The 23,797-nt window shown below is 44.4% G+C and overlaps 1 protein-coding gene across 1 annotated transcript in view; it reads right to left on the bottom strand.

Moving 5' to 3' along the window:
* Positions 1-285: 285 nt before the first annotated feature.
* The window catches only part of IDO2 (indoleamine 2,3-dioxygenase 2), a 35,665-nt gene continuing 12,153 nt past the window's right edge, over positions 286-23,797 (bottom strand). Inside the window, exons 6-12 of the mRNA XM_073798746.1 lie at positions 23,009-23,127; positions 22,050-22,064; positions 20,515-20,614; positions 19,108-19,225; positions 8,844-8,895; positions 2,682-2,830; positions 286-1,419 (exon numbers count right to left, since the gene is read on the bottom strand). Of these exons, the coding sequence (XP_073654847.1) occupies positions 1,064-1,419; positions 2,682-2,830; positions 8,844-8,895; positions 19,108-19,225; positions 20,515-20,614; positions 22,050-22,064; positions 23,009-23,127 (909 nt within the window). The 3' untranslated portion in view covers positions 286-1,063. The remainder of the gene's footprint in view (positions 1,420-2,681; positions 2,831-8,843; positions 8,896-19,107; positions 19,226-20,514; positions 20,615-22,049; positions 22,065-23,008; positions 23,128-23,797) is intronic.

Raw genomic sequence — 23,797 nt, 5'->3', positions numbered from 1 at the left:
GATGAGGCACGCTGCGGGCTCCATTAGACCACTACCCACACAGGGAGGGGGCCTGCTTCGCAGATGCTCACTTGCCCACCAGCCCCACGATCAGGTGCCTCTCCCTGATGCTGTGATATAGATCAGCCCTCCGGAATTTAGGACTAGCCCAGGGACGTGTGTGTGCACAGTGAGGGCAACCCTAAATTAATGGAATTCATCCGAAGATTAACGTTTTCTAGTTTTCTACTGCCAGGCGGAGTGAGATCTTGTGATATAAACCAAGTCAATAAAAAGTGACATTTATTTGCCCACCACACATGTGGATTTCCCATGTATTCCCATTTCACTCATTTACTTCCAAAGGGTTCATTCATTTTACAAATACAAACTTTCAGCGTAAGGAGGAAGAATCATTCTTCTAAAAAGAAAGAAAGAAACCAAAATAGAAAGTACAAATTTCTGAACTTTGTGGCTAAGCCTCACCCGTTCCCATATCATTAACTTCTCGTTTCCACACTGGTGATTTCAGAGTCTTATCAGCAGCTGCCTCTTCCCTTCACATCTCCACTGGAGCATCTCCAAACTTCTGCCCCCAAATTCTGCACATGTGGGGAGAGAGGGCTGTAAAATCCCTGCTGTAACCCCTAAGCCAGGACTCAGTATGGGCTGAATAAGTCAGTAAGTGAACCAACGAATGCAGGAATTTAAATTTTATTTTTTTTGAGAAATCAGCAAGGTGATCTGTCCACAAGCAATTTTATTTGATTTGTGAAATTATGTTAGTTTTCTAGAATAGGGGTACACTCACTCCTCCGTGGGGTTCTGAATGAGGGGCTCTCCAGAGCTGTTTGCTATTACCCAGTGATCAGGGAGGGAAAGACAAGTTCCTGGCCATGAAAATTCTCTCAACATAGGAGAAGATGGTGCTCTGTGCAGCGAGAACATGAACAGGTCTGAGGTCCCTTTCAGATTATTCCAGACAGAACCCTCGTCCTCATTCTCCAGGCCCACCTGCTGTCCAATGAAAGGAGGATAAGGAAAGACCTGTGTGGTTTGCGTTGCTGGGGAGAAGGGCAGTCTCTTAGCCACTTTGGTGGAGAATCGCCTCTATCGTCTTATCCCTGACACTCTTCAGGAATCTCACGACTGCCGTTCCGCCAGTGCCCCTCTCTTCTAAGGCCTGAGGTGGCCCCGGGAGATGGCTCGTCTTCCTGCCCTTTGCTTTGGGTGCAGCCGTGATGAGGTACTTGGTCACCATGGCGAGGTGATAGCTGCGCAGGGCTGCCAGGGCCTCCACGCACTGGTTATAGGCTGTCAGAAGCTGGCTGTTTCCAGAGGACAGGATGTGGTCCCTCAGGGAAGGAGCGGAGTGAATTTCTTCTATGAAGGCCCTATGGGAAGGAGGCATGTAATCCCTCATTCTGTGCAGAAAATCAGCTGAAAGAAACAAGGCAGAGCAATGCCATGAAACAAGGCAGAACGATGCTGGAGCTCCACGTGGAAAGGTAAGAGAGCCTGTCTGCCTTCCCAGACATCAACACAGCAGATGCTGCTGCTGCCCTCCTAACCGCTCATCCCAATGGTGTCTAATCAACTTGGCTGGCTCTTTTGCATACAGACATCAGATCCTCCAAACGTAGATTGGAGATGAGGCAGGAAAAGAAGCAAGCCCGTCACAAATAACTAAGATGGAACCAGCTCTACCGGCCAAGGTATAAATATTTATCATCTACCACATGTGGGCCACATATCTTGCTAGTTACACATGAGGTATATCTACAAATGTAAGGCATGAACCCTTAAACTGATGAGCTAAATACTCTGCTGAATTTTGTTTCCTGAGTGCTTCGTTGTGGAGGGAGTGCTAAGGAAGAGGAAAGTAATAGGGTTTCTAAGGACAGGAAGATAAAGAACGATCAACTGTTTTAGCAGCAGCCTCTTGAAGTCAAATGGTTTAAAAATCAAATCAATAGATATTTATGGGAAATACCGGTAGACGAGAGATCATTTACAGGAAACTCATTATGGGATTAATATTAGGCATGGTACATCAACTACTAACCTCATCAAACCAAAAGTCTGTGAAAAGTGATCATGGTTCTATAGAACAGACTTTTGTGGATGAGACTGGACCCTATGACACCGAATTCTAGTCATTTCTTTTTTCTTAATCCAACTTGAAAACTCTGTACCAGGAAGTGCCTTTTTGCAGCTGTTGAGCATTAGGCTTGATGCCGGCAGGTAAGGAAAGAAGCCATTTCAAGCTTGTAAAATGGCAGAACCCCTCTTCTGGTCTACGTAGCCTTGGCTCGCGGCCACACCATTTTTACGGAATGGGCTTCACATCCCCAGCTGCATCCAGACCTGGCAACATAGTATCACAGCCCTGGATCTGCAGATCTCTCCCCCACTCTGCAGAAGCAAGCTACTGCCTAAGGACCCAAACAAAGTTACAGGGAACAGCTGGAAATATAGGAATGTTTTAAGATTTGGAAATAAAACCCAATATTCAGCTGAGCTCTGATACTGATTGGCTTGACAGCCCCAGATGGCAGGTGCACAGTCTCCTGGTTGATCTGGAGAAGTATAGACTTCCTGAGAGTTTCATTTACTTACTTGGACATATCAGTCGATAAAAACACCACTGTTCTTCCTCCCTGTTAAGGAAAAAACAAGAAAAAGAAAAACGTCCGACTTACCACTTTCCTTGCTGTGACGAACACCCAAGAATTCATCAAAGGCATGCAGCACTGTGCTCTGAGCAGCGCTCGCGCCGGAGTAATGCAGGGGCTCTTTGGAGACGCCTTCATATAACAACCCCGCAGGCATTGCTGGGTTATCCTTCCAGCTAGGCAAGAGTGAAAGTCAGAGAGAAGAAGTGGGTGCTAGGAGTTAAGAGTATATTTTCTGATATGGAAACAGAGATTGAGCGAGAAAGTGAACACAATTTCGATGGCAACTTTAGGGCAAGAGGCTGGATATCTTTGTAGGATGTGTACTTAAGCATTATCTTGACCCAACTTCCTAACAGGCCAGCCCTTCTCTTTGCTCATATAAAGGACTGTTCCAGAGAAGTAAAAGATATTTAGAAAGAAATCATTGGCATCGGTCCTATGACATGTTTTTGGAAAAATTCAATTATAAAGATGACGTCAGTGCTGATCAACAGGAACCATTAACATAGGGGATCTGGAACAATCTTCACTCCCTCTGCTAATCTCAACCTTGATGACCTTGATGCCCGTAACTCCACAAGTAGAGTTTTGAAAATACATGCACGTGCACACACACACACACCCCCCAAACACCGACACAAACACACAAATATACATACAAATACACACACATCTTTTCCCTTCCCTAAAAGTTATAGCTATAACAGTTTTCACATTAAACTTCAGTTCTAAATGCTACCTAACTTCATGGGAATGCCTTTATCAGATAGTTTGTTGATGGTAGGTGTTAATAATAAGGGTAGCCGCAAACAGAACACAATATAGCCATGCAGATCACCAGAATCTACGGTCAAGGACAGGAGGAAGGACCGGAATTAAGGCTCAGATTAAATGGTTTTTCCTTCCTTCTCTCTCCTCTCTTCTCTTCTTTTCTCTCCTCTTCTGTCGCCCTGATTCCACGTCTTCATCTTTTTGTCCTTGAGTCCCCCTCTTCCTGAGGACCCAAGCCACTTTACTCAGTTCGCTGTCTGACTTTTTATAGGGTCTTGAACCGTCACAGAGTGTATGTGGGTGACTCCACAATGAGACAGTCAGCAGCGCCAAGAACACACCACATCTGCCCTTACGACGCTTTACAGTTTCCGTATCATATTCACATCCATTTTCTCGTTTGTCCTCTTTGGAGTACATCAAGGCAGGCATTTTAAAATCCATTTTACAGATAAAGAAATAAAGACTCAAGGCACTAAGTCTCTAGGACCACGTTGTTAGAGAGAGAGGGAACCAGAACTTGACCCCCAAACTTGACATTTTCTAGTTTCACTTCCCAAGACCACCCACGGGTAAATTTCTACTTTTACTAAAGAACAGAATCGTTTCCTTTTATTGCCGGGAACCCTGTTGTTAATGGTTTTAAATAACAGGCTTATGTTGATGTCTCTCCTTCTTCCTGTAATTCTACAAGTCATTCTGCGAGAGAGAAGGGAAACACACACATCTCACACACACAAAAGCCGCAGACAGACTGCTCAACTCGCATCCGTGACCTTCTCCAAATACTTCCCTGAGGTAGGAAATGCTATTGTTTTCTTTGGGGGCTGTTTTGCGTTGCCTGTTCTGTGGTTTCACTGGATGAATATCATAGTGGCCTTTGCAGTTGTCGCAATATCACTATGGAAAGAGCTGACACATGCACAGCAGGGCAGGGGACAAGTTAGAGGAAACCAGGGAGGATTCTGAGTCTAAGATCACAACCTGCTGTAGCTCTTAGGAGAGAGCGCTCTATCTTAAGCAGATATGGAATGGAATCTCAGCTTTGATACTTAGTAACTCTGAGCCTTGGGTGAGTTAATTAACTTCCTGGAGCGTCAGTTTCCTCATCCCAGTAATATTAGTATCTACCTTACTGGGTTGTGAGAACTAATTAAGATAATACCTGGTCCGTGCCTGAAAACTACTAAGCATTTGATAAATATTAGCCGTTTTATCATATTATTCACAGTGAATTTTAACCTCTGCTCCCTCCTTTTGTAACTTTGTACAAACCCTTCTGAGTCTCAGTTCTCCTGACTTGTACCTACTTCCTGAAGCTGCTGGAAGAATCAGGTGGATTCCACAAAGGTCCACTGACTCCGCAGAGTTCAGGACACTGGTCCAATAAAATTTCTAAGCAACATTTCATGGGGCAGAAATATTGAAGACCAGACCACTATTGTGTGGTAAGTGGACCAAACACGATGGCTGTACTGGTTCAGGTTTTTTTCTCTGTAATCCTGTTGATGGTCTCATATAGTCACTTTGGTTTCCTTCTCTAGTTCCTTCCCTTCACGACCACTTCTAAGTGCTGGACACTCTCAGGACTCATTCCTTGGGCTTCTCACTACTCTCACTTCCCAAGTGATCTCATCTAAGTCTCCTGGATTTCAAAGCCAACTATATTAGGATTACTGACAAATGTGCACCTGGACCTGGATCTCTGCCCTATATTCCAGAGACATGTATTCAACTGCCTGCTAGACATCTCCATGGGAGGGGACACATCCCAAACTGACCTCTCGATTCCCCCTTCCTTTGGCCAGACCTGCCCCTCCCATGTCTCCACCTTCAGAGAAAGGAAAATGGCAGCTCCATTCTTTCCATGGATCCGGCCACACACCTCGAGTCCTCTCTGAAGGACCTCATTCTCTTCCATTCTACGTGCAATCCCAGAGCAGATAACTTCAGTCCACATCCAGAACTGCCTGTTTCTCAAGGCCTCTTCTGCTCCTGCCTAGTCCAGGCCACCACCCTGGACTGTAGTCAGAGTTTCTTAGGTGCGTTCCTCGGTCCATTCTATTCCCCACTCAGAAGACAGCGTGGCGATTTGCAACTTCACACGGCTTGTGTCATTCTTCTCAAAACTTGCCTGTGGTGCTCACCCCACTCAGAAAAGAAGCCAATGAGCCTCTACGTGATCTGGTCCCCCCACCGCTTGTAGTTCTCATTCTCCCCACATTTACTCCATGCGAGCACTGCTGGGCTCGGTGCAGCTCTTCCTCCAAAAGTGCTTCCACCCCAGGGTCATTATGATGCTTGTTCCTTTCAGGCAGAGCAGGTACCTGGGTGGTTTGCTACTCTTCCTCACCTCCTTCACATATCTGCTTAAGCATCCTTTAGAAATGTGGCATTCGCAGATCACAATAAATAAATAAGGACTTCGGCTACCACCCCTAACACTGCATAATGCTCTATTATCCTACTTTCAAGTTTCCTGTATCTCTTCTTGTTGTAACACATCGAGTATGGTATTGCCTTTGTTATATTTATTTATTCATTATCTGTCTCCCGTGATTAAACTGTAAGCGCCACACAGAAATGAAGTGGCTGTTTTTACTGCTCCATCCCCAGCACCTAGAACTGTGCCTGGCATTTTGTCAGCCCTCGCTAAGTATTTGGTCAATGAGTGAATGAAAAACTAGCCCTCTATAATTAGGCATTATCTACGTAGAATATGTAAATCCAAGTGTATTTGTTGAAAGGACCTGGTCAGCTTAAAAGAAGATGATCGAGAAAAAAAGAGCATGAAAGTCAAAAAAAAAATAAAAGGAAGGCATCTACTTTCAAAACCCATATTCTCCAACTATGATGAGATTAATATGAGGAAGAAAAATTGGGTTTCTCTGAATAGCCCAAGGATTGCTCCCATGCATTCTCAGGCCCAAACTGCTGTTTGTGAAGAAAAGGAATTAGTTTCCTTACAAATCTCTGTAGGCAAGTTTATTTTTAACATTTCTTGTAGCATATTTCTAGCAAACCCCAGAAAAGGGGAAGTTTAAACAGGAAAAAAAAAAAAGAAAGGAAAAGAGATGACTTTTATCCATAGGTGCTAACTTCCCTGAGGAATTTGATGTGAGTGAGAAATAAAAGGACTATGTTTCATTTACAGATGGAATTTCTTAATGCTCCTAAATAAAAATGTTTTTTTAAAAAGTCAACAAAAATAATGAGTCAAGCATAAGACAAATCAAGAACACAGGAGCAGATTTAGACTTTTCAAGACAGCCCTACTGGGAACTCTCAACAACCCAGATGCTTTTGGCCACCAACACATTTAGGATTGGCTACTGGCCACTTAGTTGAGCTACGTGGGAAATAATTTTGAGGATCAGAAATAGAAAAGAGGCCTTTATGTAGATCACAGATAAAATGCATCACTGACTCAGAACTTATCTTAATGAAAATGAAGTCACCCTTTGGTATCCATTTAACTATGATAGATGGAATTCTAAAAATGTTGTCCCAAGATTCCCATTCTAACTCCTAGAACTATTAATATGATAAGAAAGCATGCCTGTCGATATGATATATCATAAGGCAAGGCAAAAGGGACCTTGAAGGTGTAATTAAGGTCACTAATGAGAGACCTTAACATAGGCAGTTATCCTGGATTATCTAGGGGAGCTTGATCTAATCACACAAGATCTTAAAAGCAGGGAGTTTTCTCTGGCTGATGACAGGAGATCTCTGAGAGATCTGAATTACCAGAAGGATGGGAAATATCACTGCTGACTTGGAAAGGATACTGGAGGCTTCTAGAAGCTGACAGCAGTTTCTGCCAGGAAAGAATGAGAGACCTCAGTTCCCAACCCACAAAGAGCTGATTCTACCAAAGACCTGGATGAGTTTGGAAGTGAATTCTCCCCCAGATTCTCCAGATAAGAGCTCAAGCCCAGCAGATCCCGACTTCAGCCTTTTGAGACCCTAAACAGAGAACCAAGCCAAGCTCACCCAGACTTGTGACCTACAGGGATGTGAGGTAATAAGTGAGCCTTGCTAAGTTGTGGTCATTTGTTATGGAACAGTGGCAACTAACCCCAACTCAGAGAGCAAACTGAAGCATGAGGAGATTTTCCAGAATTAGGTCTTCCTAAAACGCAGTCTATTTAAAACGTTTTGGAAAAATGGCCCTTTTGTTCTCCCCTCTGATCCTACCAAAGCCTAGCTGCATGCTTTGCTTAATATTTGTTGCTAGAATCTCTATTTTACGATCAGATCTTTGTATTGACCCTGGCTACATGCAAAAGATACAGAGAGCAAAATGAATACAGGATGAATAGTCCCTTTGTCGGGGGTTCAGGAGTGAAGGGTACATAGGAAGGTGTAAATTGTGAGATACGCTCTCAATTCCATTCCTTTGCTCTTCCCCTTTCCTTCTCTTTTCCCCATAAACCAGGTATCTGTTACTCTCAAGTTATTCTCTAGAAACTTTGCTTCCACTCACTACCCCTACAATGAGGGGTCCCCACCCAGGCTGGCCTGCCCTGAGAATGTCTCATACTACAGACCTACCCAATCTAGAGAAAATACTTCATACACATGGTCACTCCCTTCGTGCACCCATGGAATATACCACTAGATCTACGGATGAATCCGTACATCTATTGATGTTGGAATTCGGCATGACTCTTGCTACATCCAGACACAGCTTCATATTCTTCCTACCGGCAGCGTTTCAGGCACCTCTTAGTCATCAAGGTGGTGCTTTAGATGATGTCTAGTTCACATTTTCACCTCTTCCATCCATCACCTCCACCTTTCACTCTTCACCATTAAAACAAAAACAAAAACTTAGTTTCTCTCAGTTAATGTGAATAGGAAAGCCATCTCATTAAAACATGTCACGTTATGACAAATGTATTTAAAATAAGACATGTATCTAAGAGTAGAGTTCTCTATCTGGAGAAATTGCAGGCCAGGTGACCAAAGAAGAACACCAGAAGTATGAAAAACTGTCTTTGTTGTAGCTATTCCAAGAATGGTAGAAGGAAGCTTTTAAGCTACTGCCTATGCCTCCACCTGCCTGCATAACAGGCGGGAGAAAAGATACATATAATCGAGCTTTGTGGGTGGCACACTGGGCTGTGTTCCCCTCTGTCATCCAGTGGTTTTCTAAGGTGAGTACATTGAATCGAAAGTGATGGCCTCAGGACAATTACCCTAAACTTAAATATTCAATCCTTCAGTGTCATTTATCATGCAAATGGTTCCCCACTTCTTTTATCCAGGAACGGATCCTGGTGATTCCTTTGTTAGCAAGGGTTACTTGGTGTGTTTCTTCCTCTGGGAAGCTTCTGTCTGTTTCTCCCCTCATAAATCTGGGAAAGGCTACAGATGTCTCATGCAGGAGAAGAGTTGAACTGTACTTACCCAGAGAAGAAGATCCGGATGACTGCGTAAAAGATGTCTGGATCTACATAATCTAGAGGAGCAATCAAAATGTGAACTTTACTACAGGCAAAAAAAGCAATTGGTTCCACATGCACGGGCTCTGCTGCCCTCCCAGGACACCCCCTCTATCTGATCTGCACAGAAACCTGGAGGGAACACAGCAGCAGGAGGGGGAGGAATGTTCCCTTCTGTCGCCCCCCTCACGGGAGGGTTAAACGGTTCCAAATGCTGCCTTTTTCTATTTGTGGTTACTTCCCTCTTCTGCACTTAACAACAATCACCAAAAAGAGAGGTCAAGGCCATCTTTAAAAAATTAGTATTTTAAACAGCCAGAGAGAATGAAAGAATGTGGGAAGCAGAAAGGAGAAAAGCAGAGAGAAAGGATCTGGTCTCTTCAAGGCTTTCAGAAGAGAGGACCACTGAACCCCTGGGTGCATTTCTGTGTCGTCAACAAAGGGCAGAGAGTGGAGGATCCTCTGCTCAGGCTCTGCCACACTTGGTCGGACACAGGCTCACTCATTAGTCCGTGCAGCTCGTTGTGTGTGTCTGTTGTTGTTGTTGTTTCTGTTTGGGGGGGTTTTTCTTTTGACGGTGCCACATGTGGGACCTTAGTTCCCCAACCAGGGATCCAACCCACGGCCTCTGCATTGGAAGCACCTAGTCTTAACCACTGGACCACAGGGAAGTCCCTATGCTGCTATTTTGAATGTAAGCCAATGCGTGGGGATAACTGATCCCACTCGCTTGTTAACTTGTGTGTGTAAGGAAGCACGTCCTCACGTTTGCACCGAATTTCTTTTCATCCACTTTTGAACGTTATTCTCTCTTCTTCTCACAATGGGGCCCCTCTGGGAGCTGACATGTTCCTCTCATCCAGATTCCTGTCTATGTCTCTTTGTTTCGGAGAAAAAAAGAAACATCTTTTTGATGAGACCTAAATAATGGCATCTCTACACCATCAATTTACCTTTTCCACCATCACACCTGATCTCTGGTCTTCCATCTCTGTCTTCTCTGAAGCCCCCTGGGCTCAGGTAACTCACATCTCCCATCAGCCTCAGGGCTTCCCAGGGCCTCTGAGGGCTGTCACATCCTCCCTGCTCATTTGCGACACCATCCCATGTGCTGGACTTTTCTCTGGGCCCTATTTCTGGGTCTTTCCCATTTGGTGCTCTGTTCCCACAAATATGCTAAGTACTATGTACAAATTTTTGCTGAAGCAGTAATGACTGGAGATAATTTAATGTTTTACCCAACTTATCATATTTAAGGAGGAAAAGCCAAATGATTACTTCAGTAAATGTGAGATAATTTTTTCTTTTTTTTTTTTTTGGCTGTACCACATGGCTTGCAGAATCTCAGTTCCCTGATCAGGAACTGAATCCAGGCCCTCGGCAGTGAAAGCGCAGAGTCCTAACCACTGGACTGCCAGGGGATTCCCACATGTGAGATAAGTTTGATGTAAAATTTTCAATAGATATAAAAAAATCCATTCATGATTAAGACAAACAAAAACTTTTAGCTAATTAGGAATAGGAGGGAACATCCTTAAGCTGATCAAAGGAAGCCACAGAAAGCCTCCAGTGCATGTTACACTTAACGTTGAAATATTAAAAATGTCTTTTAAAATGTCAGACAAAACCAAGTATCAGCACGTCCATTCAACACCGTGTTAGGCATCCCCTCGCCTGAAGAATAAGAATAAAAATTGAAAGAAAAAAGTTATGAGTATTTAAATGAAAAAACAAAACAATGTTATTCTCAAATAATATGATTTCTACATAGAAAACCTAGATAATCAACAGATCATCATTAGAATGAATAAGAGTGTTTATCAAAGGGCTAGATTCAAGGTTCACACTAAATATCAATTTCATTCTATAAACCAAGAACAAACAGGAATTAGTTCAGTCAAAATACGCCATATTGGCTAGAAACAAAAATATAAAGTAACTATGAATAAAGCAGAATGTATCTAAATCTCTTACGTTGAAATAAGTCAAAGTAATTTAAGAAAATGTGTCTTTGTTCATGGACAAGAAAACTCAGTATCAATATCCAGGAAAATAAATGTATCTCAAGAAGAGTTTTTTGTTTTGTTTTGTTTATTTTGTTTTTATTGTATATTCAAATATTTAATGTAATTACTGATATATTTGGGTTATATATACACTTTTATTTATTTTGTCTTTGTCTCCTATTCTCTGTTCCCTTTTTTCTTCTTTTTTGACTTTCATGAAAAAGATGTTTTAAATTATTTTATTTCCCCCCTTATTATCATTAGTTTCCCCCTCTTAATGCTATTCTTTTAGTAGTCATTCTTGAGATTACAACAGGTAGCTTTGATTCAATAGATCTACGAAATTTAGTACTTTGACCACTTCCCAATCAATACAAGGTCTGTAGAATACTTTATGCTCTTTAACCCCTTTGCCTTTTGTGCTATTGTTATCATTTATTTTATTTCGACGTACATTTTAAATCTACATTATTATTGTTGTATAAATTCAATAATCATCTGAATTTAACCACATAGTTACCATCTCTTGCTCTTCATTCTGTCCTGTATTTCTGTGCTTACATCTGGAATCTTTGTACTTTTGCCCGAAGAACTCAATCGAATATTTATTTTAGTGTGGGTCCTTTGGCAATAAGTTTTCAGAGTTTTTATTTGCCTGAAAATATCTTTGTTTTAATTTCAAATTTGAAAGATATTTTGGCTAGGTGTGTAATGCCAAATTGGAAGTTATTTTCTTCCTGCACTTCAGTGGTACCATTCCATTTTCTTGGTTTCTTTTTTTCTGTTGACGAGTCTTCTTATTTCTTTAAAGAAGAGTTTTCTATCTGGATAAATTTCAGGCCATGTGGGAAGAGAAGAACGCCCAGCAATATGAAGACATGATTCCGAGAGCACGTTAATGTCTTTACATTAGTCTCCACCTGTCCATCCGCCCTGATCAGAGGACAGAAGGACCAGATAGAATATCAAAATCAGGTAATTTTTCTCCAAATTAATATACAGATTTAATGCCATTTGAGCAAAATTCTTAACAGAATTTTTTTATTGGGATTTGACAAGCTGATTCTAAGTTTATATGAAAAGCAAAGGGTCAAAGACAGGATGCGCGCCCCTGGAGAAGAGACAAGTGAGGGGGATTTTCTCTACCTGAAAATGAGAAATACTATGAAGCTATGGTTCATTTAAGACAGATGGTTTTTGTGTGGGGAAAGACAAACAGACAATGAAACAGAATAGGGAGCTTGGAAAGAGGTCCAATCATTTAAGAAAATCTGATGTAAGACAGTGTTAATATTGTAGGTTAGTGATTATTCACAGAAGGGAAATTGAATTTATTTCCTATGTCATACTGTATAGAGATAATAATTATATGTGTATTAAGGGGTGAAAGGTGACAGACAAACAACATCAACTACAGAAAAAAATGTAGAAAAATATATCTATGACCTCTGATTATGAAATTATATCTTATGCCACACTTCCTAAAAATAAACTGTTACAAAAGAAACTACAAATACTTTGACTATACTTAAATTAAGAACTTCTGCTTTCACAAGGCAGAATGAGAAAAACCACAACACTTGCAATCTATAACTAACAAAGATCACCCTCCAGAGTGCACCCAAAAACTTATTAAAGGCAATGAGTAAAAGATAAAAGACATTTCCAAAAATAAGGAAAGCCATGCATTTCGCAAATCAGGGACACACGCGATGAGCACGCAGGAGCACAGGCCCTTCCACCCCCATCCCAGACACACAGACGGTTAACTCATTAGAAAACAGGGAGATGCAAGAGTGACATCATCAGCATGGCAGAATAAGAGTTTTCGACTGTCTTCCCCCCAAAGAACATTGTTTTAGACAGTCACCCGTGGATAAGACAGCATTTGTGGAAGTCCAGGAGTCCAGCGAAAGGTTCCAGAACACCACTGGAGCAAAAAAAAAAAAAAAAAATCTAAGAGTAGATGCACTGAAGAGGGTAAGAAGAATATTTCACTTTACCCACATCACCCCTTCCCCAGGGCAGCACAGCACAGGGCCAAGAGAGACCTTCTTGGCACACTCCTGAGGGTGGCAAGAGTGAGCCTTTGCAGATAGGTAGCGAGCAAGTACAGCGGGACTCTGTGGGATTGGGAGAAAGCAAACACACTTGAGAGTTTAGCCCTGCCCTAGGGGAAGCAAAGGAAGAATGTCAGCTCCTGGCCTGGCTTTACAGGATCCAAAGAAGGCATGCACGACGATGAGTACTAGAAATTCTGCCACAAGAGGAAGCAAAAAGATTGGAGCAGGTGTATCCATAGACGTGTGAAAAAGCCTCAGAATCCCTACCGGGGCTGACGGAAGGTATTTCTCTCCCTAAACCAGATAGAGAACATCTATTAACGTGGGGCTGGTGAGGGACAAGGGCCACATAAAAACTCTTGCTTCTGGATCTGATGTGTGTACACTTGGGCTGAGAAGGGCAGTTCCTGAAAGCCAGTGCCATTATCCTGCAGGGAGCACAGAAGACCCAAGAAGACACCTGAGTTACGTCTCCCCCCTTTCCTCCCCTGTGTCTTCCTAGAGGAGTGGAAAAATGGCCCCATGGACTGCAGTTTCTGCCCCGATGGCCAAGCCCAGGTGCACTTAGTGGATGGGGCTAGACGTCTTCCAAAGTTGCTGTTGTTATTGTTCAGAAAAACACAAAACACTTTGGTCAAGTATCTTGTTCTTTTAAATCTAAGTGACTCTCAAGAAAAAAACAATGTCTGCTTTTGATTAGTTCACTCTCATCTCATTCTATCATAAGCATTATTTTTGTTTCGCTTGGAAAACCTAAGGAAACTTGTTTTTTCAACTTTTCAGGGGTAGGGATTTAGGTTTTATACTGAGAAGTGGCCTTTAAACAAAACAAAACTCAGCAAATCCTTGCTTTGGGTCAGTACTAAAGCCACAGACCCAGAATCACCGCAGTATTTTCATATGACATCATTAACGTTCATTATGGTCATCCTACCCAGAAAGGTAAGGCAGTCAATGCTCCATTACTGACACCCAAAACGAAGCCCTGTAGGTACATAACTGAAATATACATCTGATCGACCTGACCACCAATCTGTCTTTTTTGGGTAATTCCCACTTTTTTTTTTTTTTTTTCTTTTGCGGTACACGGGCCTCTCACTGCTGTGGCCTCTCTCGTTGCGGAGCACAGGCTCCGGACGCGCAGGCTCAACGGTCATGGCTCACGGGCCCAGCCACTCCGCGGCATGTGGGATCCTCCCGGACCGGGGCACGAACCCGCGTCTCCTGCATCGGCAGGCGGACTCTCAACCACTGCGCCACCAGGGAAGCCCGTAATTCCCACTTTTAAAGCCACATATTTCCACTGAGTGTCTCACCATCACCTTAAATGTGACATGTTTCAAAGCAAGTATTGTTTCCTTTCCCTGTGTTCCCTATTTACTTTGAAAATCAACCTGCCAACCAAGCAGAACTTGATTCAATCTTCCAAATAACAGATCTTTGCCAGAGGCCTCGTGACTTTTTTCAACCAGCTTTGAAATCATACGTCTGTGTATACCCTTGACCCCTCCTCCTGCCTTGGCTCACACCTAAGCTCTGCCAATCCTCAGCCCTTCTCCTCGGGGAGTCTTGTTTATTTCTCCTGTGGCTCCATCCCTTGCCCCATTCCTGGGTGTGGCAGCATTGCTGATAGGGTTTAAGCAGTTATAGATGCCTGGATGAGACCGGGGCTTAAATCTGAGGGTAAACAGGAGTTAAGTAGGCAGAGGGTGAGTTAGGAAGAATGTCTGAGGCAGAAGGAATAGTCCGTACACGAGCCTTGAAGTGGAAGAAGTTCTTTTCAGGAGCTAAAAGCTAGTGTCAGAAAGAATAAGTGAAGGGAAAGATGATGTGAAATAAATTAAAATTAAAATAGCCTGGGGTCAGTTCATCTTGGGTCTTGCAGAATAGGTTAAGGATTTGGGCCTTATCCTTAGAATAATGGATAAACTAGTGCTTTCGGTTGAAATCTAATGTGATAGACACGTGTAGTTTTAAATTTTCTAGTAGCCATATTTCAAAAGGTAAAAAGAAAAGGAAAAATTAATATCAATACTATATTTTAGTTAACTCCAAATATCAAAAATACTATCATTTCGGTATGTAATCAATATAAAAATTATCAATGTGGTTTTTAAAATTAATTGTTTGAAATCCTGGGTATATTCTTATAGATTTAAAATTTATTTTATACTTAGAGTGCATTTTAATTCGATGCTGAATTTTCCACAGTTAAGTGAAAGGTAATCTTTCTAACAATGAAGCTGCATCTAACAGAAAAGTATGTGACACTGATTCAGTTTTTCGACTTCAATTTCAATTAGCTAAATTTAAATACAATTAAAAATTTAGGGCTTCCCTGGTGGCGCAGCGGTTGAGAGTCCGCCTGCCGATGCAGGGGACACGGGTTCGTGCCCCGGTCCGGGAGGATCCCACACGCCGCGGAGCGGCTGGGCCCGTGAGCCATGGCCGCTGAGCCTGTGCGTCCAGAGCCTGTGCTCCGCAACGGGAGAGGCCACAGCGGTGAGAGGCCCGCGTACCAAAAAAAAAAAAAAAAAAATTTAGTTCCTCAATCACACCGTCCATATAGCAAGTGTTCAGTGGCCGTGTGTGGCTGGAGGTTACCATATTGGACTGTGCCAGGAGGGCAACGGGAGGGTTTTAAGAGTCAAAGTGATGCAACCGATCTGCACTCCTAAGAGTTGATTCAGGCTTCTGTGAAGAGCATGGATTCGACTAGGTAAAGGACAGATGAGAGAAAGGATTGAGAAGGCCACTGCAGGAGTGCTGGCGGGAGATATGATAGCCAGGTGCAGAGGAAGTGATGGTGGAAACACAGGGAAAGGAAGAGATGACAACAGTACGCCAGAAAGAGACTTCCCTTTGTGGTAATGGAATGTTGTTTTACTTGGACCTATCCTTCCCCTGACAAAAACAACAGAAAGCTGGGTAAATGTGAAAACATCCTAAAGGCCATCAAAGAGCTCAAAAGACAGCAAGGAACCACCGAGCAAACATTGCAAGGGAAAGCAGAAACCCAAGGAGGTAGAAAACAAGACCAGCAGAGATAGTGTTCCCTGAAATCACTTGCCCATCCGGGTTCGCCAGGGCTCTGGTTAGGTGGCTTCTCTGTGCGATGGGAGCCCTGGTCCCAGCTTTGGTGAGGAATTTTACACCAGACTCTCCTCATATTATCCGCAGAGCCCCAAATGCCTATACTCACAACTCCGAGTGAATCAGGGCCCCCCTGTACCCCCGTTTGCCACAGGAGACAGAATTAGAACTAACTTTGGCACCAAGCCAAAGAGGATTAAAAAAAAAATCTGTCCCTGAAAAGTCGTGACCTTTTCTTTTGCACATTTTTAGCCCAAGTTCAGTTGTCGGGTCCTTACGTGTTCAACATGATTTAAGATGATCCAGAATTTTAGAGTGCCAAAGAACCAGGAAGAACCAAATACAAATATTTCTCTCTCCTAGCCCCAAAAGTCTGCCTACAGATGATGTTTCAAAGACAATGAACATTACAAGGTGAAAACAAAATCAAGCATAGAAAAAAACATGGCAACCACTGTGAGGACTGAAAAAGGAAGAGAAGGTTAAAAAACAAGAAGGAAACAGAAACCAGTTTCAAATATTAGAATGACCACATCTTTAGGCGTGACTTTGAAAATTCCTGGAAAGGAGGGTTTGTACAGGAAGGGAGTACACAATTCGTGCTAAAGTTTGGCTCCGAAAGAAGAATGGTTGGGTAAGCTCCATTTGGGGGAGGACAGCAGTGCAGCTGGGCTCTATTTATCAGGCAGAAGAAATTCAACAACCATAAACCACAATCAATCACTAACAAGTCCGTGTGATTCCTTACCCCTTGAAGTTTTTATTGTTCGTGATCATTTTTTGTTTTTAATTGCTGTACGCAGGCCTCTCACTGTTGTGGCCTCTCCCGCTGCGGAGCACGGGCTCCAGACGCGCAAGCTCAGCGGCCATGGCTCACAGGCCCAGCCGCTCCGCGGCATGTGGGATCCTCCCGGACACGGGAGGGGCACGAACCTGTGTCCCCTGCATCGGCAGGCGGACTCTCAACCACTGCGCCACCAGGGAAGACTGTTATCATTTTTATAATTTTACTTTTCTGGTTACTGTGGCTGCATAACAAACCACTCCAAACTCAGTGGCACAAAATAACCATTGTATTATGCTCACGGACTCAGGGCAGGAATCAGGGCGAGACACAGTGGAGATGGCCTGTCTCTGCTTCTCAGTGGTTGGGTCCTCCGCTGAGGAAATGGAAGAGTGAGGATGCCTGGAGAGTGGGAACTCAGACTCATCTGAGGGCTTATTCGCCCGTGTGCTAGGCGCTAATTGGAGCAGCTACAGTTGGCCTCCCTGTGTGGTTTGACATCTTCATTCACAGCCCTGGTGGCCACAGAGTAGATGGAGTTTTTACATGGCGGCTCAGTATACAGGGTGGCAGCCGCAACACTTTTTCTAGCCTTGTCTGGGAAGTCACGCTGTGTCACTTCCGCTGAGTTCTACTGATCGCGAGCATGTCACAAGCCCGCCTACGTCACAAGCCAGGACACGGGCTTTGATGAGAGGAATATCCGGACCACATTGTAAAGGAGCCCTGAGGATGGATGGCGGTGGTGTGGCCATTTTTGAAAACTGCAGGCTGATACATTCATCTATTTCACTGCAGTGACTAGTAGTGAAACCTTTAAAATACAGGATGTCGGGCTTCCCTGGTGGCGCAGTGGTTAAGAGTCCGCCTGCCAACGCAGGGGACACGGGTTCGTGCCCCGGTCCGGGAGGATCCCACATGCCGCGGAGCGGCTGGGCCCGTGAGCCATGGCCGCTGAGCCTGCGCGTCCGGAGCCTGTGCTCCGCAGTGGGAGAGGCCACAGCAGTGAGAGGCCCGCGTACCGCAAATAAATAAATAAAATAAAATAAAATAAAATACATGATGTCTGTGTGGGAAAATTTGCCTTTGGGGGACACAAGGGAAATCACCCCATCACCTGCCCAGGCCATCAGACCTCCTGCAGAGGATGATCAAGAAAGCATCAGGGTTGGCCTGGGTTGAATACGTGACTTTGAAAATGAGTGCTAGGGAAGTGTGTGAGAGCCAGACAGGGCTGTGCCACCTTACTGGGACACGCCCTGGGACAGGGTGGAGGGCCTCCTGTGACCTTCCAAACCACTCACTGCTGCTTATGCCTAAGATCTGAAGACCCTGCAACGCGCCTCTAGCGGTCTTCACATCCTGAGTAATAAACGCAGGCCATCTTGCAAAACTAAAATCCATCTCCCTGAGCTGGGAGAGCTTGTTTGGCAGGAGACCTACTGATGTGATCGGGAGGAATTTACAATTAAAAATCAGGGCAATGGGGAGATGTGAGTCAAACGTGTAAAACAGGGGCCTTGAATGGAAAGAATACATAACCCGGTGACTTCCGATGGACGTCCCAGAGAGTCTGGGATGACAAAGAAATCTATCCTTTGAATGAAAAGTCACAAAGCTGAGTACCATCCGGTCTCCGGCTCCCTCCCTCCTGCCCCGTTTCCTACAAACACTCTCTTTTTCCAGAATCTGTTTTGTTTTCCAGTGAAGAAGGACTTAGGGGAACTGATACTTAGCTGCTTTTCCCTTGCTAAACAGATCACGCCCATTTTCCCCCTTAAATTTTTGAGATTCTTCTGCTAGGGGAAGTTGAAGAGCTGCCCAGACATTGGAGAGGAAGGCAGTTGCCAGAATAATATGTAACCAGTTGCAGCAGGGGTGGGCCCCTTAAGTGGCCACACTTGTGGTAACCCATCCCTACACTGGTCACAGACGAGGGCTGAAGAAGCCAAGGTCAGTCATGTCCTCCGGTACCAAGGTCACTGCTGGATAAAGCAGGTACAAGCCATGTAGTGTGCCCTTCCCCTCCTCCCAAGCTTCGTGCAAGACCTCAACGCACAAAGAAATACATGGCAGCCGAAGAGAGGAAATTAGCCTAATCACATGAAAATAGAAAGACTATACCAGGAGAATATCCCTGCCAACTGAGAGATCATTTTCCAATAGCATGAGCGGCAGTTACCTAAAACAAAGCTAGCACAGCAGTGCCATCTCATGAACGTTGCCAACCTCCAGGCCCTTTCTGCCCCGCAAGCGATCCCTCAGCCTTCAGGAGCCCCTTACCATGCATTTGTCCCAAGGCTCTGGTGATGTCCTGAATGGAGAGCCGCAGTTGCTGCAGGGCTTGGAGCAGGGAGTCTGGGCTGGGCAGCAAGACGGCATTCACCGCCTGAACCAGGGCCTGGGGATGAGATTCAGTCTCGTAATGCATTAGCATTCACTGAAGGCCCACTGAGATGCAGTGAGCCTCAGAGATGGGGGAATCCAGGAAGGGCAGCCCTCCGCCTGCTGGACTGTGTGACAGGGCTCCCCAGGGAGTGCTTCTAAACTACATTTGGCCATGAGGTCCTTCTCAAAGGAGAATCTTCCTGGTCACCTCCCAGATGGACCTGGTTAGGTCTTTCTGGATCTTTCCACTGGCTGATACTTCGTGTGCCTCTCAGGGGCCTCACTCTGTCATTTTCCTCCTTTCTGCTTCTTGAGTTATTACACATAATACTCCTGCGTCTTGACTCCTGCGTCTTGACTCAGGACGGCCTCACCCCTGAGCTCTGTCTCACAGAAAATCAGAATTGTGGAGCCCTCAGCTCAGACCCCCCCTTCATTAGCAGTCTCGACCTTATCTGAGCTATATTTGGAAGACCAGTATTTTATTCTGTATCTTTCTATGGAATAAACACACGGATGAGAAGTAAAGTGACCCCATAGTTTCACTTCTGAGAGTGCAAGAGGGAGCTATAATAATTGTAGCCCGAGCTGGTCACCCTACAGTAGGTACAGTAGGCACCCAGGGAAGGTGGTGAGGAAGGACAGAGATCTAACTTCAATATCTTCAGGCAGGGCATGGGTTCTCTGACAGACACCTGACCTTCCTGGGACCTGCCTGACCCCTAAAGGAATTCAAGTTTACAACCCCAGGGCTAGGTAATCTCAAGGATGGTTCATTTTAGCTCAGAGCCCTTGCATGGTGGTTCCAGGCATCAGCATCTCTCTCTCTGTCTCTGTCTCTCTCTCTGCTTAATTCCTTTACATTACTCAGGTATTAACTTTCAGACCTGTCATTTCCCTTGGAAAGCTTTGCCCGACCCTTCAAGTCTGAATTAGGTTTTAGACGTCTTTTCATGAAACACGGCACTTTTTTTCATGTTACTCCCTCCATCGATGCACCCTCCTCCACTGGATCCTGAGCCTCTGTGGAAGCCAGAGCAATGTCTGTCTTATTCCCCCAGATCTCCCATTGCCTAGAACAATGCTTGTTTGTTGATGGGCAAACGGTCAACTGCGTGTTTTACAGTCGTTGAGGAAAGGTAGATACCTCTGTGGGCCAGAACTTAAATCTCTTTGCTCAACTAACAAAGTAAGATGAGGCCTGTATTGATGAATTCATGCAGGGAAAGGGCCTGGGTGGGAAGCAAAGCTCAGACTGACTTTTCATTTAGAAAAAAAAAAGTTCTGTGTGTGGGAAGATACCTTAATCCCGGGTACAGCTGCTTTCTCCACCAAAACAGTCACCAGTATAAAACCACGCAGGCTTTCTCCCCCTGGGAATAAGACAATGGGGTCCAAGTTCCTTGGGAGGGACATGACCACGTGGTTAGAAAGGTCTGGACGCAGTGAGTACGCACGGCCCAGCGATGGCCTCGAGTCAGGTAACTGCTATAGTCCAAGGTGGAACCAGAGGTTGATGCTCTCCTCTCCACAGGGCAGCCCGAAGATGGGCCTCTTCCCTCCAGCAACATTCAGGTAGGAAAGAGACAGATCTGCTCCAGCCCAAGTTCACCTGAGGACTCCCAAGCTAGCATGGCCCGGATGGTCCCAGACCATCTCCCCCACCCCCCACCCCCGCCCCTGCTGTGGAACTGCTAAAGCACGAGGGGGCAAGTAGGGCTGATTCTTCACAGGGCCAGTCCGGGGCCCATCACACCCTTCCCGTTAGGAGCACAGTGTCTTAATGCTGCAGTGACCACAGGCAACAGCTAATTCCATGCTCCTTTCTTACAGACAGAAAACTATGGCCCAAAGAAGCAAAATCGCTTCCCCAGTTGCATCCAGCTGCTTAGTCACTGGACCTGGTCCAGAGCAGTTTCATAGCTCAGGCTAGTGCTCTCTCTCATTAGTCATTTTCCCCCCCAAATTCTGTATTATAATAGTGAAAGCTGAAGACTGTTATAGAGGGATCATTCTTAAATGATCTGTTATCACATGGATTCAAATAGCCCAGAGGCGGATCCAGTCTACAAAACATAAAACTTCATTCCATAAGTCACTTCTGCCTCTAAAACATGAGAAGACATGAAAATCAAACACAAAAGATAACTCAGTCAGGGACCCCCGTAGTTTCAGCAGAGTCACGTTAGTGTGGAAATGGGGTCTTCAGGCTTCATCTCTCCATCTTCTGAGGTACATCTTTTATACTGAGCCCCTTTATGGAGCTGAGGTTTGGTGACCGGAGAGGCAGTGTCAACTTAGAGGTTAACTGTGCTCCCTGGGGAAACAGGAGCCTAAGAACATCTGGACCAGACTTGCCCCACGAGCTCCAGTCTATGTAATATTTCAAAGGGATTCTGTACCTGTAGCAGCCACAGCCTGCGATTCGGCCTTTCAGAGAAGTTACAGTGAGACCAGAGATCATCCTCAGATCATTAGACTTCAAAAAATCACAGAGAATTGGAGAACTGGTGAAGTTTTGGTGTTTGGGGGGGTTTTGGTTTGTTGTTTTGCTCTTCTTACATTGCATTTTACTTGTTTTATTATGTACAAATTGGAAAATGTAGTCAAGAAAAATTAATCCCTTAATCTCTACAAAGCAGAGACAACTACTGTTAACTTTGGGGCTGTTGATTTGGGGTACATTTCCTTCTACTATTTTTTCAGGCATTTTTATATGTTTTATGTACTATACGTACAATGCGGTATGCTTTCTCTTTTTTTGCTTGTTGGTTTTATTGTAAGCTTTTACAGTTAGCAAGGATCCTGAAGTGAGGGAAGGATTTCTGAGAACTTACCTGATTTCCAGGGGTCTAGTCCCATTTCAGTTATTGACAAAAGGAAAGAAAAAGAAGAGAACAAATCAGTTTGCAAACCTGATGTGCCTTCTAGGGTCACGTGGACACAGGCACTCACACTTGTGTGCAAATGCACGCGCAGACACACACACATCGTGCACAGTTTGGATGTCACGGGTTGTGACTAGACCGTGGGCCTGAGGGGAGCAGAATAGACCACCCCAAATAAGGAAATAAATCTCCCATGTGAAGGCCCCCCTCCCTGTACCAGGAAGTAGAGAGAGACAGGCTTATCACCAGAGACAGGAATTCAGGGCTGAGAAGCCTGTATAAACGAACCTTATTACTTCTTCCCTAGTTAGCTAACCCAAGCCCCAAAGCCTGTGTCTTGTCAATTCTTCATAAATGCATTGCTGCCTCATCTAGAAGATATACAAGCTTCCGGCTTTAGTCGCATATTCGAGTCTCATCTTTTTATGGGGATCTAATACGTACAAAATTAAATTTGTTGTTCTCCTGTTCCCCTATCTGATGTCAATTTGATTATTAGACCAGCTAAGCAGCCTAAATGGGAAGAAGGGCAAGGTTTTCCTGCCCTACGGTCCTCAGTCCTCGGAGCAACAAAGAGGCAGATAGATCTCAATTTACATATCAGCCCCAGAGCATTTAGCCTGTGGCCATCCTGACAATTGGAATTGCTCCTTTTATATACTTGCAATTACCTGCCCCAATGTTTTCAGAGTGGGTTGAGAGGAAGCTCCTGGGAACTGTGATTATTGAACTTGCGTTCAAGTTCACCCCTTCTCTGGCACCATAAATCGGGTAATAAATATGAACATCCCTAATCACAACATAGCTGACAAAGCCTGGATTTTTCCTGCAGAGAGAAGGAAAAGTCAAGACTCTCCCTTACCCGCTTTTAATCTGTGCAAATCCCAAGCGCCTTCTCCCGCTCTTACCTTCCTGGGTTCCTAGTAGCCCAGTTGGCCAGAACCACGTCCGAGTGAAGCAGGATAGGAGGGAGCCCCAAGGTCCTGGAGACCTCGACCAAGGGAAGGGCAAGGGTTCTCGGCAGAACCTTGAAGATACAAATCCAGACAATTAGCACATTCTAGAAAGAATGCGGCAGAGGAAGCAATCTGTCTTTTATTCTGGCAATCTTGGGGTAGAGCAACGAGCCGAGCCGGGGATAAAACTGGAATTATATGAGTGATCCACATACACACCTCGTTCTCATATTTATTCTGTTAACGACCTAGTGGGTATACTGTTTATGAGTGCGGTCTGAAATATATGTGAAAATTACGAAACTGGAACACACACACTCACACATAGAGTATAAAATAATCTCTGAATATTGTGCAGAGAAGGGCCTGAGCAAATGTTTAAGCATAAATGGGGGCTGAGTTGATGAGCAGTGGGAAAAAATCTCTATCTATATATATATCTCCAGAGAAATAGATCAGACAGATATGTAGCTATCTAGATATATGTGTGTTTTTGTGTATAGTCTTAGTTTTAGGAACATATGCGTATGTGTTTGTATGCAAGCGTGTGTGTGTGTGTGTGTGTGTGTGTGTGTGTGTGTGTGTGTGTGTATCCTCTCCTCAGGGAGAGGGACGGGAAGGATAGAACGCTTCATCAAACCCAATAACAACTTCGAGTAAGTCACCTCAAGACAGTCCCCATTCAACCCCTGAGTTATCCTAGGACACTCTAAAGAACCCTATATGCCCCCAAATCTAGAA

Source organism: Tursiops truncatus, chromosome 21 (genome assembly GCF_011762595.2).
Source record: "Tursiops truncatus isolate mTurTru1 chromosome 21, mTurTru1.mat.Y, whole genome shotgun sequence".
Taxonomy (NCBI): domain Eukaryota; kingdom Metazoa; phylum Chordata; class Mammalia; order Artiodactyla; family Delphinidae; genus Tursiops; species Tursiops truncatus.
The sequence above is the reverse complement of the archived record's forward strand: the minus strand, read 5'-3'. Positions and strand labels throughout refer to the sequence as shown.